General features: G+C 36.5%; 2 protein-coding genes across 2 annotated transcripts; both read right to left on the reverse strand.

Annotated features, from left to right (window-relative positions):
- Positions 1-6,211: 6,211 nt before the first annotated feature.
- LOC108329512 (non-specific lipid transfer protein GPI-anchored 5-like) lies at positions 6,212-6,987 on the reverse strand. Its single transcript, XM_052873712.1, has 2 exons — positions 6,614-6,987; positions 6,212-6,406 (listed from the first exon to the last, which is right to left on the reverse strand). Exons 1-2 carry the CDS (start codon positions 6,945-6,947, stop codon positions 6,390-6,392), a joined length of 351 nt encoding a protein of 116 aa, XP_052729672.1. The 5' UTR covers positions 6,948-6,987; the 3' UTR covers positions 6,212-6,389.
- A 5,995-nt stretch (positions 6,988-12,982) lies between these two features.
- On the reverse strand, positions 12,983-16,546 carry LOC108329511 (rop guanine nucleotide exchange factor 7). Its single transcript, XM_017563747.2, has 7 exons — positions 15,729-16,546; positions 15,296-15,412; positions 15,001-15,155; positions 14,563-14,637; positions 14,190-14,480; positions 13,730-14,083; positions 12,983-13,626 (listed from the first exon to the last, which is right to left on the reverse strand). The coding sequence occupies exons 1-7, from the start codon at positions 16,366-16,368 to the stop codon at positions 13,117-13,119; spliced, it is 2,142 nt and encodes a 713-aa protein (XP_017419236.1). The 5' UTR covers positions 16,369-16,546; the 3' UTR covers positions 12,983-13,116.
- Between the last annotated feature and the right edge of the window lie 327 nt (positions 16,547-16,873).

Genomic DNA, 16,873 nt, shown 5'->3' on the forward strand with positions numbered 1-16,873 from the left:
TGATCCGTTCGTACTACCACCTAATGACTCTAGAACTACGGCCTTAGGCGCCGCACTGCCATCACTAGGGCCAAAGCGATCTTCTCGACTCGCTTGTACCTTGTTTCCGCGGGCTGCAATGTTTTGCTAACGAAGTACACGAGTTTAAACTCGGGTTGCTCTTGCACCAAGGCCGAGCTAACCGTGTCCTCCGAGATCGCCAGGAACAACTGTAACGCATGCCCTGAATCAGGTCGTCCCATGACCGGTGGGCTGACCAGTATGCTTTTAACTTCGTTGAAGGCTTGCTCACACTAGTCGTTCCAATCGGTACCCTCACTTTTCTTCATGATTCTCACTACTGGCTTTATCTGCTCGGCTAGCTTTGGAATAAAGCGTGACAATGAAGTCAACCTTCCTACCAACCTCTGAACCTCCTTCAACTTCTAAGGGCTTCTCATTTCCAGTATCGTTTTGCACTTATCGGGATTCGCCTCTATTCCTCTGGTTGTTAGCAAGAAACCTAGAAACTTTCCCGTCGGTACCCCGAAAGTGCACTTGGCTGGGTTAAGGCGCATATTGTACTTGCGAACTTGATGGAAAACCTCCGCGAGATCTCTCACATGGTCTTCCACCGATCGGCTTCTCACCACCATGTCATCCACGTAGACCTCCATGCACCTACCTATCTAATCAGAAAAGACTCTATCCATCAACCGCTGGTAGGTAGCCCCCGCATTCTTTAACCCGAATGGCATAACCTCATAGCAATAGTTAGCCCGCTCGGTGATGAAGGCCGTCTTATCACTGTCCGGGGGGAACATAGGAATCTGATTGTATCCTGAATATGCATCCAAGAAACTTAGCACTTGGAACCCCGAAGCCCTATCCACTAACGCATCAATACTTGGTAGCGGATAAGAGTCCTTGGGACAAGCTTTGTTAAGATCCGTGAAGTCCGTACACATTCTCCACTGCCCGCTTGACTTCTCACCATCACAACGTTCGCCAGCCAAGTTGTGTACTTGATTTCACGGATGAAATCTGCCTCCAACAGCTTTTTCACCTCAATTGCCACCGCCAATCTCTTCTCTTCCCCCAATCTTCTCTTCTTCTGTGCCACCGGTCGGGCCTCCTTGAACAATGCCAGCTTATGTGACATAATCTTCGGGTGGATCCCTGGCATATCGGCTGCAGTCCAGGCAAATAAGTCTTTGTTTTTCTTCAACTCCGCACCTATCGTCCTGGCTTGGTCTTCTTCCAGCTCACTCCCGATGGTAGTAACCTGTTCCTCCTTCCGCCCAAGGCTGAAAGGCCTTGTTTCTCCCATTGGTTCCATCCGATCATCAGTATTAGTTCTCGGATCTAGATTCGCCATGGCTACCTCCGATCGTTTTCTCTTCTGTCGATTAGGTGGATCAGACGAGGATGGTTGAACCTTCAGCCCGACCACATAACATTCTCGGGCAATCCTCTGGTCGGACCGAACGGTGCAAATAGTTCCATTGTCTGACGGAAATTTGAGTGTAAGGTGAGGCGTGGAAACAATCGCCCCGAACGCATTCAAACATGGTCGTCCCAACAACACATTATACGATGTGTTTGCATCCACCAGTAAAAACCTGGTTTTCAACTCTTTATTCCGCTCGGTTCCCAGGCAAGTCCTCAAATCTACATATCCTCTCGTATCCACCCTCTCCCCCGAAAATCCTACTATCTGCTCGTTGTACGGGGCTATCAAGTCCTCGGATATGTCCATCTGTTGAAATGTCTTCCAGTAAAGAATGTTAACAGAACTTCCTTGATCCACCAACACCTTCCCTACGTTGTACCGAGCGATAACAGTTGTTATCACCATCGGATCGTCTTGATCCGGATCAGGAGCATGGAAATCTTCATCGATGAACGTGATTGACGGCATTGAGCGCTTCCTCACATCCACCCGGTGAACACTCTTGAGCTCCCTTAGATTTCTCTTCCTCGCCGACGCTGACGACCCTCCATCAAAACCTCTAGAGATAGTGTTTATCGTGCCACGCAGTGATCGGTCATGGCTACGACTTCTACTCCGCCTCCGATCCGGGCGTCTGTCATCTCTCCTATCATTTCGCTCCACCTTCGCCCTCCTGGGTGGACTTCTCGCTCTCCGTTCCTCTTTGACGAACTTTTTCAGGTGACTCGCCCGGATCAGCTCTTCCACCTTATCCTTCAACACTGTATAGTCTTCGATGTTATGCCCTATATTTAAATGATAGGTGCAATGTTTAGTTTCGTCCACTTTGGGTGATGACCGAGAAGGTCTCACACGAATCAAGTCTGCACTCAAGGCTTCTTCCAAAACTCTAGCCCTAGGCATATTCAGTGGGGTGTACCTTTCGAATCTACCCCCCTTCGGGCCATCTCGGTACTTCTGGTTCTTTGGCCACTCGCCAGATACGAACGGTTTTTTACCTTCCTTCTTCTCTTGCCCTGAGGTTGAGCTCTGTTCCTGTTGTCGCCTCTGAACCGCCCTCATCTCCTCTATTCTGATGAACCGAGCAGCTCTCTCTTGCAACTCATCCAAGGTTAGAGGGGGTTCTGCAAACAAATTATCGGCAAAAGGAGAGGGCCTCAACATGGTGGTCAGAGTGCTAATGGTAAACTTCTTACCCACTCCCCTCACATGCCGAGCGGTTCTGTTAAACCGGTCCATGAAATCTCGAAGACTCTCTCCCTTTTCCTGTTTTATATTGGTCAACTCCAGATATGTCAAATTTCGAACTCTACCCGCAGAGAACTGCCGCTCGAATATGTTCCTCTTAGTGGCAAAGTTACCAATGGTTCAAGGTCTCAACGAATGAAACAATGCTAAGGCTTCTTCCTTTATTGACAAGGAAAAAACTCTGCACCACACATTTTCACTGGGTGAATAGATGGTCATGGCGTCGACGAAGGACCTCAAATGCTCCTCCGGATCACCTGACCCGTCGTACTTCTCCACGGCCGGAAACACCCTCTCCGGAATCTGTTCCTCCATCACCGCCGCTGTGAACGGATGCAGGGCTCTCGCTCGGCCGGACGGTTGGCAGTCCGATGTGAGCCAGCCTCGCTCTGATCCTCCCCGTGATAATGACTGTCATGGGTAGGATCTGTGTCTTCCTCCGAATCTGGCTCCGTCTCCGGCATCTCAACAATGGGTGGTGTCGGGGCGCGTGCGGAAGACTGGCGGTTAGCTTGTGCCCCTCTAGCCGCATCACACTCGCCCCTAAGGGTCTCAATTTCTGCTTGCATTGCCTCCATCCTTCTTCTCATCTCCTGCATGAACACTGGCGGGTCCTGCTCCATCCTTATGGTCTCAGTAGGTTGTCTTCAACAATCCTCGGCCCCACGGTGGGCGCCAAAATGTTTCTGCTGAAAGGGACCGAGGGAAACTCCTGCTGCTACCGTTCGTGAATGCTCCTTCGTCGCCAATCGGTCCTTCTCGCTTCCTCCTTCTCTCCTAACTCCTCTTCTCTCCTAACTCCTCTTCTCTCTCAAAGTGGGGTGACCTGCAGGAAACACTCTGACGCTCAAGTCAGAAATTATCCTTGCAAGTTTTATGAAAATCAATCAAAATCAGCCTGTTTACCTTCTCCATTGTTTGTTATTTATATGGTTTCAAAGAATCTTATCCATTAATTTACCTCTTAATGACGATCAATTCTCACCTTAATTGCTCGACACTAACCGTTACACCATTAATTACGCATTCATGGTCATTCAAAAGTTGTCTCCAGCCAACGGCTGGACAATTTCCATCACCCTTGTGTGTTCGGTCGATTTAATTGGTCAGTCGGTCCCGCGTGCTCGTGCGTGCTTGGTAAACTAAGTATGACCGGTCAACCGACCCTACCCGGTAGTAACAAGTGGGATGAGCCATAAATTAAATGAGTTGTCGTGTGGCATAAACAATGTCTAGATGAGTATTTGTGAAATATAACAATAGTCCAATCAATTGATAGGATAGAAGATCTGTTAACAATGGGCTAGAATCATGATGGAAATATAACTATCCATTGATTTCAAGAAAGGTTTGCAGCTTAGCATGCCAGCATCGGTGAGACAATATTTGTGCTGAAATAAATAGTTTCTAGTTTTTTAATGAGCCACTTCTAGTTCCAAGAAGTATTTTAAGATGTCAAAATCTTTAAGGTAAAAATTGAATTGAATAATATGCTTCATGTGAGAAATTTTAGTGGCTAACATCTTCAATGAGATCCTTATGAAAGAAAGCATTGGTGACATGTAATGGTTGAAGTTGCTAATGATTAATGGAGGCAAGAGCAAGAAGATCAATGGTTACCATTTTTTCCATAGGGAAAAAGGTTTCAAAGTAATCAAGTCTTTTAATTTGGGAAAAACCATGCACAACTAGATGCACTTTGTAGCATTCAACCATTCCATCTAATTTTCATTTGATATGGTATACCCACTTGCAACCAATGGGTGTGACATTTGGAGGTCTGTCCATAATATCCCATTTTTTCAATTCAAGATCAAGGTTTCAATTTCAGCATTCAAGACTTCAATCCAAAGGATGAGAAGTTGCCTCATGATAAATACAAGGCTCATGCTCAAAAGAAAGACTCATTAAATAGTGATGATGGGACTCAAAGATATGATAGTAATTCATAATGGACTACATTTGATTGATATTTTCTAAATATCTGACTCCACTATATTTTCTCTCAAACATGAGATTTATCGATCAAATAAGACAATTTTTGTTCAAACTATTTTTCTTGTTCTTGTTTATTCGTTTGTTCCTTTACTTGATAATTATGCATGTAAATAAAATATTGATTACATGTATATGTGATGAGTTTCATATAAAGAATTATAAATATATATATATATAATTACTTTTAGGGAACAAAAATACTATATTGAGATATTTAGATTGTTTATTAAATTAAGATTCGTGAATGAGATATCGTTAGAATCATATATAGAGAAAAATATTAAGATAGTCAAAGGAGGTTTCTATGACCTACTCAGTTACATGATAAGTTATAAAGACTTGGCACATGAGTGAAAATATATTTTTATTATGTAACTTTACTGACAATTTATTAAAAGTAATAAAACAAATGAAGATGTTTGAGTCTAATTTAACACATTTGTCACCATAATTTATGTAAGTATTGTAACACAAAAATATGAGATAATAGATTAATACTTATTACTTGATCTTAATGTTAATTAAATAATGAATTGAAATTGATGTTATATATAATGTGTATATGATTTAGTATATACATGAATAAAACTTTAAAGAAAAACTTAACTTTTCTAATTTTGTGTGGTTGTATCATTATCAATTATGATTTTGTATAATGACAATCTCAACATAAATGAGTTGAGAATATATATATATATATATATATATATATATATATATATATATATATATATATATATATAATATTTTGATTTTGATCTAAAAATAGAAAAATTATTTTAAATATTTTAAAAAATCAAAATATTATATAAATGTTGTCTTAGTTAGAAGATTAATTATAACGTATTAATGGATATTACAGGAAAGATTTTTAGTGTAGGATCAGTTTTCGGACTAAAAGAAATTTGGGTTTGAATTTCTTAATTCAAATTGCTTAAAGAAGGAGCGTACCAGTGATAAAAAAAAATATCTGCTTAATGCTTAGTTTGGTAAAAAAAAATGAAAAAATATGAAAAATATTGTGAAAAATAAGATTCTCCAGAAGTTTGTTATAATTAAAGTGTAAGAGGTTTCATGTATATTAGTTACAGTTGAAAATTTATAGAATTATGACAGCCATAAACAGGTAATAATGAAGTATCATAGAAAAGTTTGGCATGGTATAATGTAAGAAGAGTTTAAAAGAAAAAAATTAAATATTTTTTGTCTCAAACTATATATTTTTAGAAGAAATTCTGTTTTATTTTTAAACTAAATTTTATAACTATTTTATTTCTAAAATTTATGAAAAGTCATATAAAATATTTTTTTATAAAATTGTAAATAAATATTATATTATAATTATTATAAACTATATTTATTATATGATAGACACTTTATAATATTGTTTGTTCAAAGATGTTATATATATTTTTTATAAAATTTAAAAATAATATATATATGTATATATATTTTAAACACAGATAAGAATTTTTTTAAAATAATTTAAAAGCTGATACTTAAACAAAAAAGAATAAACCATCACGCGAAACAAAACACATAAAGTAAATATTTTATTCATGCATTGAGCTGCTAGGTCTTATTCAATTGGAAGTTACAAATACAATACAACAAACATGGAGTGTAGTCACATTTATAGCAGCTGATAGCCATATATATAGTGTATTTCCGCCTTCTCTCATCTTTCATTTCCGTAACAACCTTCATTCTTTCAAGGCAGTGTGTAAGCTGCAAAAGTCACATAGCTAGTTAGAAAATAATCTGCCAAAAATAATGAAGAGAAATCATAGCAATATGTTCTAATAACCACTCTTTTATAGTTTAGTAGTATTTTTTATCTCAGTTTTAACGATAAAGTATCATTACACAGATACGTAATTGTTCTGAGAACTGTAACTTGAGTTGTGAGTTATTGATTGATAAAATGAAACTTACGTCCGCACTTGTAACCAACAGGGCGATTAGCGAGGTTGCAACGCTTTGGGATGGTGACAGCAATCTGAGGGTTGACTCCAGCCATTTTAGCTGTGTTTGATAGCAGAACTGCACACAGGCAGCTAGGATTCTGCCCTATTTTCTTCACCTGGGCACAGCAACTCTGAGATACACTAGCATTCTCATCTTGTGCTGCTGAACCACATGGAGCAAGCTTAATAGCCTCATTATCTGGGCTAGTAGATTTTCCACATTCCCCAGCACTATCCACCTTTGCAATACTCACAAGCACCACAAACCCAACAAGGCATGCAAACTTCACAACACCCTCCATTGATATTCTCTATTTCACACTGTCCATCAACCCTTCCATCTCATCGGCTTTTATAGCCCAACATCATCCAAAAAAGTGTTTGCTCTGTCACCATCCTCTGGTTAATGGAGCTTGCACTAGGACATGTGAGACTCTCTTATTGCAGCACTTAGGAACAAAAAGCAGGTGTAAACACCATTTTCCTTCACCCACAACACAAATTCTTTTTGTTTTCTTGTTTTCAGATGTAGCCATTATCCAGTGTGTGCAAATCAATAGCAGTGTTTGATGCCACCTCATCCTCAATCAATTGCCCAACCAATATACTTTATGGAAACCTGTCACCAACTTTATCTCAACTACCACCGCCCCCTAATACCACACTCTATTCTTGGACTAACATAAAATATACACTCATCTTGTTTCTACCTTAAAGTATATAAACTATTAGAGCTATGATTATTAATATATATTAAATAATTAGATAGTTGAGTAAAGTAGGTGAGTGTGTATATAAAAACTTTTATATTTGTTCAATTTTTTATACCCTTTAATCAAAAGAAATCCATTTAAGAAAAGTTGTGTTAATCTTGTTTAAACTATCATAGGTATGATATATTTATGCTAAACGTATGATTCAATTAGTTAGTTAAATGTAATATTCCAACTTTAACATTCTACGATAAAATTGATAAATAAAATAAGATTTAATTATTCACGAAGTTTTTATTTAGAATGAGAATATCAAATTAGTCTTTTTCCTTTTTTCATCTCAATTGGGTTTTTATTTTGTAAAAATTACAACAATTACATTCTTGTCATTAAATTGGGTCTACCGGCGTTATAGTTAGGTTGACGTGACATGGTGATGTTGGCTTTAAGTGATGTTACATACCCAATCAACCAATGGGAGGCAGTCACCTCATCAGATCTTGCCACGTCAGCTTCGTCTCTTCCACTAGAAACCCTAATTCTCTTTCTCCTTCCTTGTGCCGCCGTCAATATTCCTTAGGCCAACAACCACCTCACCGAACCAACCTGTCACCACGAGCTCCACCATGTGCCGTCATATAATCCTTCAAGAACCCTAATCGCGAGCTTCCCAAATCCTCCATCTCTAGAAACATACAGCAAATCAGAAACCCAATTAACCCCAATTTCTAGAAACTCTCAAATCAACCATAGCAGCACCACCAATTTCATCATGAACTAGGTCACCGTGATGCAATTAGTTCGCACTAGTAACCATTTCCTCCGTCGCAACAATACCACAACCATGGAAAACAACCCTTTGAGCATCACACAGAGAAACCTAGAAACAGAAGAAAAACCCAATAACGAATAGAACCCACCATCTTTTTCGCAACTGCGAAACCCATTAACACACCACCGTAAGAACCCTTCCTCGTGCATCCCCCAAATCGGACCACTGTGACTCACCCATATCGCAACCAATCTTCTCCTTCAATAGTGAATCCTTCAAAACCTAATCGTAAGTTCGTCTCCCCAATTTGTGCAAACTATGCCTCCATCTTCCTCGAGCAACCACCATTGCGAAGCCAGCCTCCATTCTTGTTCCTAATTTGCACTTGCACAAAAAACCCAAAAACCACAAAATTGCACTCAAGAAATCCATGAACCATTCTTCCTCACGAACATCACAAAACACATTTTTCATCGCACCACCACGAGTTCCATAACCAAAAATCGCGAAACCCTAACCTGCAATAGAAAACCAAGCAAGAAACCGAAAATTGTGACTTTGTGAGAAGAAAACTCCAACTCACACAACCAGTGCAGAACCCTAAAATAGCACCGCCATCAACGAATAACACCCTTCTTTCCCGGCGCAATCAACCCCGTTGCAGAAACCCTAATTTGCGCAACGTCAGCATGCCACGTCATTTAAAAAATTAACATCAGCATGCCACGTCAAAGTGATTATAACGTCATTGGCCCAATTTAACGGTAAGGGTATAATTGTTACAATTTTCATAAAAGGACCCAATTGAGACGTGAAAGAAGAAAAGGACCAATTTGAGATTCTCATCATAAAAAGGGACCTCACAAATGATTAAACCATAAAATAATTATCTTAACAGATAAATATATATTATTAATATAGTTATTAAAGTAAACAACCATAATAACAATATATCTAAAATCACTACAAAAAATTACTAGATTATTATAAAAGAAAACTTTGTTGTATCACTATTTTCTTTCAGAGATTTTTCAACACATATCCTTCATTTACTCACACCAATAAGGTGATCATCACAAAAAAAAACACAAAGACATAAAGAAACACCAAAAGAAAACGATAGGGTAAGTTAATGTGTAAAAATGTTTTCTAAAACAATTAAATCATATCATATCTAAGCTAAATATTTATAAAATATAATAACTCATATCAGCAAAATAAGCAGTTGACATTAGACTCAATTATTTGGATGCATGTCTTTGACATTGGATTTCATTATAGGGGTGCACTTGTAGCATTATTTATGCTTTGAAGAGTCACAAACAAAGACGTTATCACCCTACTACTTACAAGGTTAATTCCTTTCGCGTTTAAGACCTAACCAATGTCCATAGACGAGGACCTCCTACAACTCTCACCACACAACTCATTGTACTCTAATTGAGTTTGAATAGTTATTAGATTTCAGGAGATATCCTTACTGAACCCCCAATGTCAAAACATACACTAAACAAACCACAACCAATTTCTCCTTGGATTGATTCCAACCATTCTCAGACGAACATCACAAACTAATCATCACATTAACGTTCACAAAACAACACTTTGAAAACATAAACTGGAAAAAGCACATGTGAAAAGTAGTGTTGGACTTTGTTAATCTCACCTAGCAAGACTATTTTATTCGCTCAGTGAGTAGTGGTTAAAAGTACACTCATCCGATGATCAGATAGCTCGTCCAGCAAGATCATCATTGGATCTCACAAGCTTAAAATATCACGAAAGTTGCTTAGCGAGACTTGGCTCGCCCAACCACTATCAAGTAAGGGAATTATTTGAATTTGGTCACGCCCAACAAGATTATTCTCGCCTAGCGACCACTACACTAGTAATTATCTGACTTTGAGCTCGCCCGTCAATCATATCATCACTCAACAAAGGCCAAGTCATTAAATCCCCCGACTTTGGTTTTGCTCAGTGAGTCTACTTTTGCCCAGTGACAACCAAGTCAGTAATTCTCTAACTTTAACCTTGTCCAACGAATTATGTTCGTCCAACGAATTATGTTCGTCCAACGAGTCTGCATATTTATGTAAAATAGGATTCTACATATTTATGCCACACAAGCTTCTGCAATTCAGCCTAACACTAATCACAGATGCCAAAACAACCAATTATCAGATCATACACAATTCAATAATGCAATTTACTTTAGATACAATTTTAATTATTTAACATAGCAAAATTTCAATCACATAATCACTTAATACAATTTAGGCTCCCTAATTCAACCCAATTCAACCAACCAAGCAATTTAACATGCAATAATCAACACACCTAATCTCAACAAATCAAACTATATCATACCATACAATAATCAAATTACACATTTCAAGCACCAATAACTTAAAAACACTATAATTAGCTTCCCTTATCTAAGAGACAAAAACCCTTTAAGTTCACAGATGTCCTATCTACACCTAGGAACAATACAAACCCGATTAAGACACACAATTAGAACCACTAATCAGTAGATGTTCACATGCAACATATAAAAGAAACAAAGGAAACTTAACTCACTCAAACAGAGAAATTAATCGGTCTAAATTGAAGAGCTTGTTGCAAGGGTTAATTTTATGGTTTCTATTCTTCAATCAGACGAATAAGGAGAAAGAACTCTTAGAAAGAAGACAGAAAACTCTACAAAAGTGGTTACTAGAGATATGTGTGTTTTAAAATAATAAAACTCATTCACAGCAAAACTATTTATATTAAAATAATTTAATATTTAAATAATTAAGTCTCATTAATTTTGACTTCTAAAATGTTATTTTACAAGTTTTTACATGGTAGTTAATTGTTATAAACTCTTGTATATATAAAACAAAATTTATAATATTACATAAATACAAGAGAAATTTTAGTTTGAAAATCTATCCATACGAAATTTAAACAAAATATTTCGTAAAATAGAAGGTCAAGTTTTTGAATAAAAGAATTAATTATTAAAGAACATAGATCAAGTTGCGGATAATGAGTTATAAGACCAAATTATAATTTAGCATTTTATTTCTTTTATTTGTGTAGTTTAATTAGTTAGTCTTTTTAATTGTATCTTAAATAAATATATTATGTCTAGGGTTAAAGGACAAAGACAAAAAAAGCATGCGTAAAAATCAAAATTACAGATATTTTAAACTATGAAGGCTAAGTTCTTCAAAGAAAACAAATACATAAGAAAAATAAAAAAATTAATAAAAATTAAATTTAACTAAAATTGCACCTTATTTATTTTGAAAATAAAATCTGTTAGAAAAAAAGCTCACCTAAGAATTTTCTATTTGAAATATATATATATATATATATATATATATATATATATATATATATATATATATATATATATATATATATATATATATATATATATATATATATATATATATATATTCCATATCAAAATGTGTGAAGGCTTTTTTGCGGTATTATCCTAATTTATCTCAATTTTAATAAAGAATCTACGTTGTTTTGATTAAGTATCTCTCTCTATATATATATATAAAAATGAATAATAATTTTTAATTTAGGTACAGAGACAATGTTTTAATACCTCTGTTTTAATATCTGTACTTGTTTCAGTACTTATTTTTGTTTTAAGTTTAAATTACTAAAAAAGTTTCTAATTTATTAAATAATTTAACAAATTATAAACTTTATATTTTCTTTAATGCTTAGCTTTTTTTTTATGATTATTTTAATATTAAAATATAATACAGATTAAAAAATAACCTAAAAATAATTTAGAGGGACCTGGTCTCATTTTTTTCAATATTTACTGAAAAGAGCAAACAATCACTTTTATGGAAATAATAAATAAAATACAACTATTATGTAAATTAAATAATTATTTTTTTACATAAATTATCTATAATCTCTAAAAAAACACATTAATATAAGAGAAAGAAGATAAGATTTTAGATATTCATAAAGAACAATCCAGATTTCGTTAATGTTAAAGAGACATAAACTCAATCTTGTTCTTCAACTCCTATCAATATAAATCTCAATCTTATTATCATCATATATTAAGAAAATATTTAACATTCATTTTGATATGGAGGTCATAGATAGATAATTAAATATTTTTATGTAGCATTTAGACTTTTAAAAGAAGGCTATTAAAAAAATGAAAATCACGAAGTTGATACCTTTTGTTGTATTCAGAAGGAGAAAAAGATCACCAAATAACACTTAGAATAACTTTTCCATTAAGAAGGAAGACATAACAACATGCATATTGCACTCTATTGCTATATGCAATGTTTTTAAACGAAAGAAATATCAGCATACCAAATACCATTGTGAAGCATATCAAAAAAACAACTCAATGGAAGACGAGTAGCCACCAATGTGAATATTTACTATTTTTCTTTGCTGAAACACATTTTTTGCTTCTATGCATATTTCTTTGTTTGATATATGATGTATTAGTCAAATATTTCAATAAAAAATTTAAGTAATTTTTTTAAAATCCAAGGAATATTTGGGTACCAGATATATAGATGTATGAAGTATGTTGGCAGGTAACAATTAAGTCTTTTGTGATTACAAGTTAATCTAAGCAATTTTCACATTCGAAATCATCCGAGTTAATTTTAAAATGAAATTAAGTTACCATAAAAGGGCATTTGGTCTAGTGGTATGTTACCCTTTGTCTTTTTTATTACATGCTATGTGTGTCCCACTATCTTTTTTTCTCTTTTATACCCTTCAGAGTGGTTTAGTGACGTTGATTTAGTGGGAAAATGCACATAAAATATACCTCTTTGAGGCACCACATCGCTGCCAGAAGTAAATAACAAAAACACTACCCACTCTTTACTGTGTTGAATCCTTCTACATGTTTCATATACATACAAATGATACAGAGATGAGAAAAAAAAAAGAGCAGTTGAAAAATGCTTCAGCTATGAAAGATCAATAGCCTCACACATGCCATTTCCGGTCCAGGATACTTGGGCTGGCAACACCTTCTGTGCAATCACTGGACTCCACATCTGTTTCACATGTTGCCACTTCTTCATCAACTCTATTTGATTCTGAAACTTGTTTCCCAGTTGAACTGCCACTGTCCCTCCCTTTTGGATCAATGCTGAGAAAATCAGTCAAAGATTTCTTCACACCTGCCCCTCTTTGATGGAGGTTGTTCTCATTGTTGAGTGGAGACTTCCCTCCCTTGGAAGGACTGATATGTGATGGAGAAAGGGCTGGTGTGCCTAAAGCCGATTTGTAGGGTGTGCTGGGGACAGGTACTGAGTATGGAACTGATATTCTCTGCTTGTGAGTTACTACACCAACTTTTGAGAGTGAAGAGATTTTATCTGAATGTTTGGTCAAGTCGTCCACATAGAGCACATCATCAATCCGTGCTACCAGGTTAAATGCCAAACTTTCCAGTACTCTAGAGTAGCTCTCCAGAATGGCTTTTCCAACATCCTACACATTACAAATTTGAAGGATTCAGAAAATGGACAAGACATTCAAGAAACAAAGACTAAGGACTTTACTGTTCATGCATAGAAAAATAATGATTGTGAACCTTGTTGTATTGGATTTTGCTTGTATCCAAGGTTGTCTGAGGCAGACCAGGAAACCGCTGCTTCAAGGAAAGCAAGAGGCTTTCGGCTCTCTCTGCAAACAAATCCCTCTTGTCTGCATCAACCATCAGATCCTTGACCATTTCCCATGATGATCTTGAACTAGACCTGGCACTGATGGCAGGCTTGGAGTTGGTTTTCTTGCGCCAAATGTACATTGAAGCCTCGGCTCGGTTCGCAATCTCTATAGCTTGATGCTCAGAAGATAAATCAAGGCAAGCTAGCAAGCACTCAGGAGAAAAATGATCTGATGTGATATAACGATGTATAACATCCCCCAAGCTTAGTCTAGCAGTCTGCAAGAGATTTGGATTAGCAATTTGACCATTATGTTATTTTCTCTCTTGATGTTTGAAAATTTTGAATAGATAGAGATCATTATCATTCATATATCATCAATACCTTTGGAAGAGATTCCAAATAGGACTCAGGAATGTCCATTTCTGCTATAGTGATGCTGTTAATGGCCATTGCAGCCTTTAATATTTGGTTTGTACAATCACGTTTGTGCTGCAACTGCTTCCTTGAGTTTTCATGGAGACCGCAGGGAGGGACTCGTGGTACAGGAAGCCACCATTTCTCCTCCTGCCGCTTAAGTGCTTGCCGGAATGATGATGGACCATCGGTATCCGAAGCTAGAACCCCCTGGTCTACATACCAGAACTCTGTATTCACAAAACTATCTAGAATTTCCTGTGAAAATACCAGAATTTAGAATGGACTATTTCATGAAACTGAACTAGTGATGTGCATTATTCAATGCAGTAAAACTTACAAGAAGCATATTGTCTAGTTTGCGCAGAGCAGGAAGATTGACATAAAGATCTGAGCGCGGTCGACAAGTCATGACCTGATTCACATTTCATAAACATTGTTAGGGATCATATTTATCTGCCCCTCTATCATGAAGCAATGCCAACCAAAGATAAAGCAGAGAAAGAACGGGAAAACAAAATCATATTGCTCTATCCCATCATACAAAAACCCTTCACTTTGATTGGTGAACGAAATTCACAGTCAAATAAAGGATTAAAACTAAATTCAATCCAAATACCTGCTTGTAGAATATGAATCAACCAAGTAAAATTTTATAGCACAACCCTTCGTTTGAGATGTCAAAAAGAACTAAAATAAATGTTAAGAAGAAATAAACTAAAACTAGACTGCACAAGGCAACTGTGAGCAAAAAATAAAGCTATTTGTTTAGTTGTACCTCAAGCTTGGTTCCATCTGGAAATGTCTGCCAATTAGGTGTGAATTCGACTATATGATCACTGACAGAAAGAAACCACTCTATCTCTCTTCGCCACATCGCTTTCTTCTCTGAACGCAGGGGTTCTAATCTCCAAAGTTGCCCAAAGAGTGTAGCTGCATATTCAACGAACCATCACAATCAATGCAGGAATATCAATCGATAAAATCACCATAACCAACTTTCCCCAATTAATACTAAATAAAAACCAAATGAAAACGCAGTAATAATTTACTTCAGATGTGCATTTGCTTACCACATAGATTGGTTATGGCATTTGAGATGGCCAAGGCTGTAGGGACCCCATTTCCACAACCTGACATATCTTCTCCAAGCAACAATTTTGCAAACCTTTCCTTCATCATCTCAATCTCTACAAGTGAGAATCAAAATCAAATCATTAAGTATAGAACTCATCACAGTGAAATCATAGATATTCAAAGGACAAAATGTACTTTAGGCTCTCAGAATATGCTCAAATTTGGTTTTAGCCTCAACATTTCAAAAATGATAGTTTCTGTTCTTGTATTTTTTGAAATGTACTGAAAACAGTCTATCAGGTTTCAAAAATAAGAAGAACAAAACTATTGGTTTTAAAACATAGAAACTAAAATAAATTTTAACCAAATCTCCATAGACCAAAAATACATTTTACAGAAACAAGGAGACTTTGTGCATAAATTGAATACCTGGTGGTAAGGCTGAAACTTGTTTCTTAAACTCCTTACTCTCCAAAACGGAGTTCTTCTTCTCTCCATCTTCACTGCCATGAGGACTGGCACAATCTGATGCAGCAATTTCCTGAACAGTCCAACCCACCGAAGGTGGTGAAGACGAGTCCTCAGTGCTACTCCTACTGTGCTCCTCATGAGTGGTCTCGGATGACAGAAAATCTGAGCTGAAACTGCTCTCACGACCCTTTTCTTCAATCAAATGAGCAAAAGTTCCTCTCTTACCACCATTTTCAGCTCCTTTACTTTCTTCAACAACCTCACTCTCCTCAACCAAACTCAAACCCTCCATTGCAGCAGCTTTCCCTTCAACAAAACCAGATGAAGAAGAAGACGAAGAAGAAGAAGCATAGAGGACAGAGTTGTTAATCACGACGCCATGGTACTGAATCCTTCTCAAGCAAAACCCTTGTGATAGTTGAACTCTGAAACACAAACTTCTAAGAGATTTAGACACCCAGAAGACCAGAATGGAAAACGGGTTAGGATTAGTGGACCTTCTGAGCCTCACCAATGGGGCACAATGCTTCTGGTGCTGGTGCTGTTGTTGGGTCTGTTTTTGTTCTCTCACTTCTTGTTGGGTGATAGTACTATCCATAAGTTGTTAACTTGAAACCATGTCTCGTGTCTGGTAGTGCGGAGAAGAGAGAGAAAGAGTATGTGCACAAATTGTGGGCTACCTTTGATTGCTTACTTATATGTCAAGGCTGAACCTAGGCATCATTACTATGGTTTTGTCCCAAACATATGATGTTTGAGATATGAGACAAAAATCCGTGTTCACCTCATTTCATAGATTTTCTGTGGAATGTAAAAAAAGTACAAAAAATGGTATAATTTATAGGTTAAAACTTTCCTTTCAAATGTGAAAATTTTGAGTAATGCACTTGTACCACTATAGTTCATCCTGCATGCGCCATTAAGACAAGTTACCCAACAGTAATATTCCTCTGCATCTCTCTACTGATGTGACAGGATTCTAGCTTCAACATACACCTTACAGCTAGTTGATAAATAATATATAATGACATAAGTAAAAAGAAATTAATTTCACAGTGATTAAGGGAATCAGTTAAATGCATTATCTCTGCAAAACAAATTCA

The sequence above is a fragment of the Vigna angularis genome, chromosome 2 (genome assembly GCF_016808095.1).
Source record: "Vigna angularis cultivar LongXiaoDou No.4 chromosome 2, ASM1680809v1, whole genome shotgun sequence".
NCBI classification, from domain to species: Eukaryota; Viridiplantae; Streptophyta; class Magnoliopsida; order Fabales; family Fabaceae; genus Vigna; species Vigna angularis.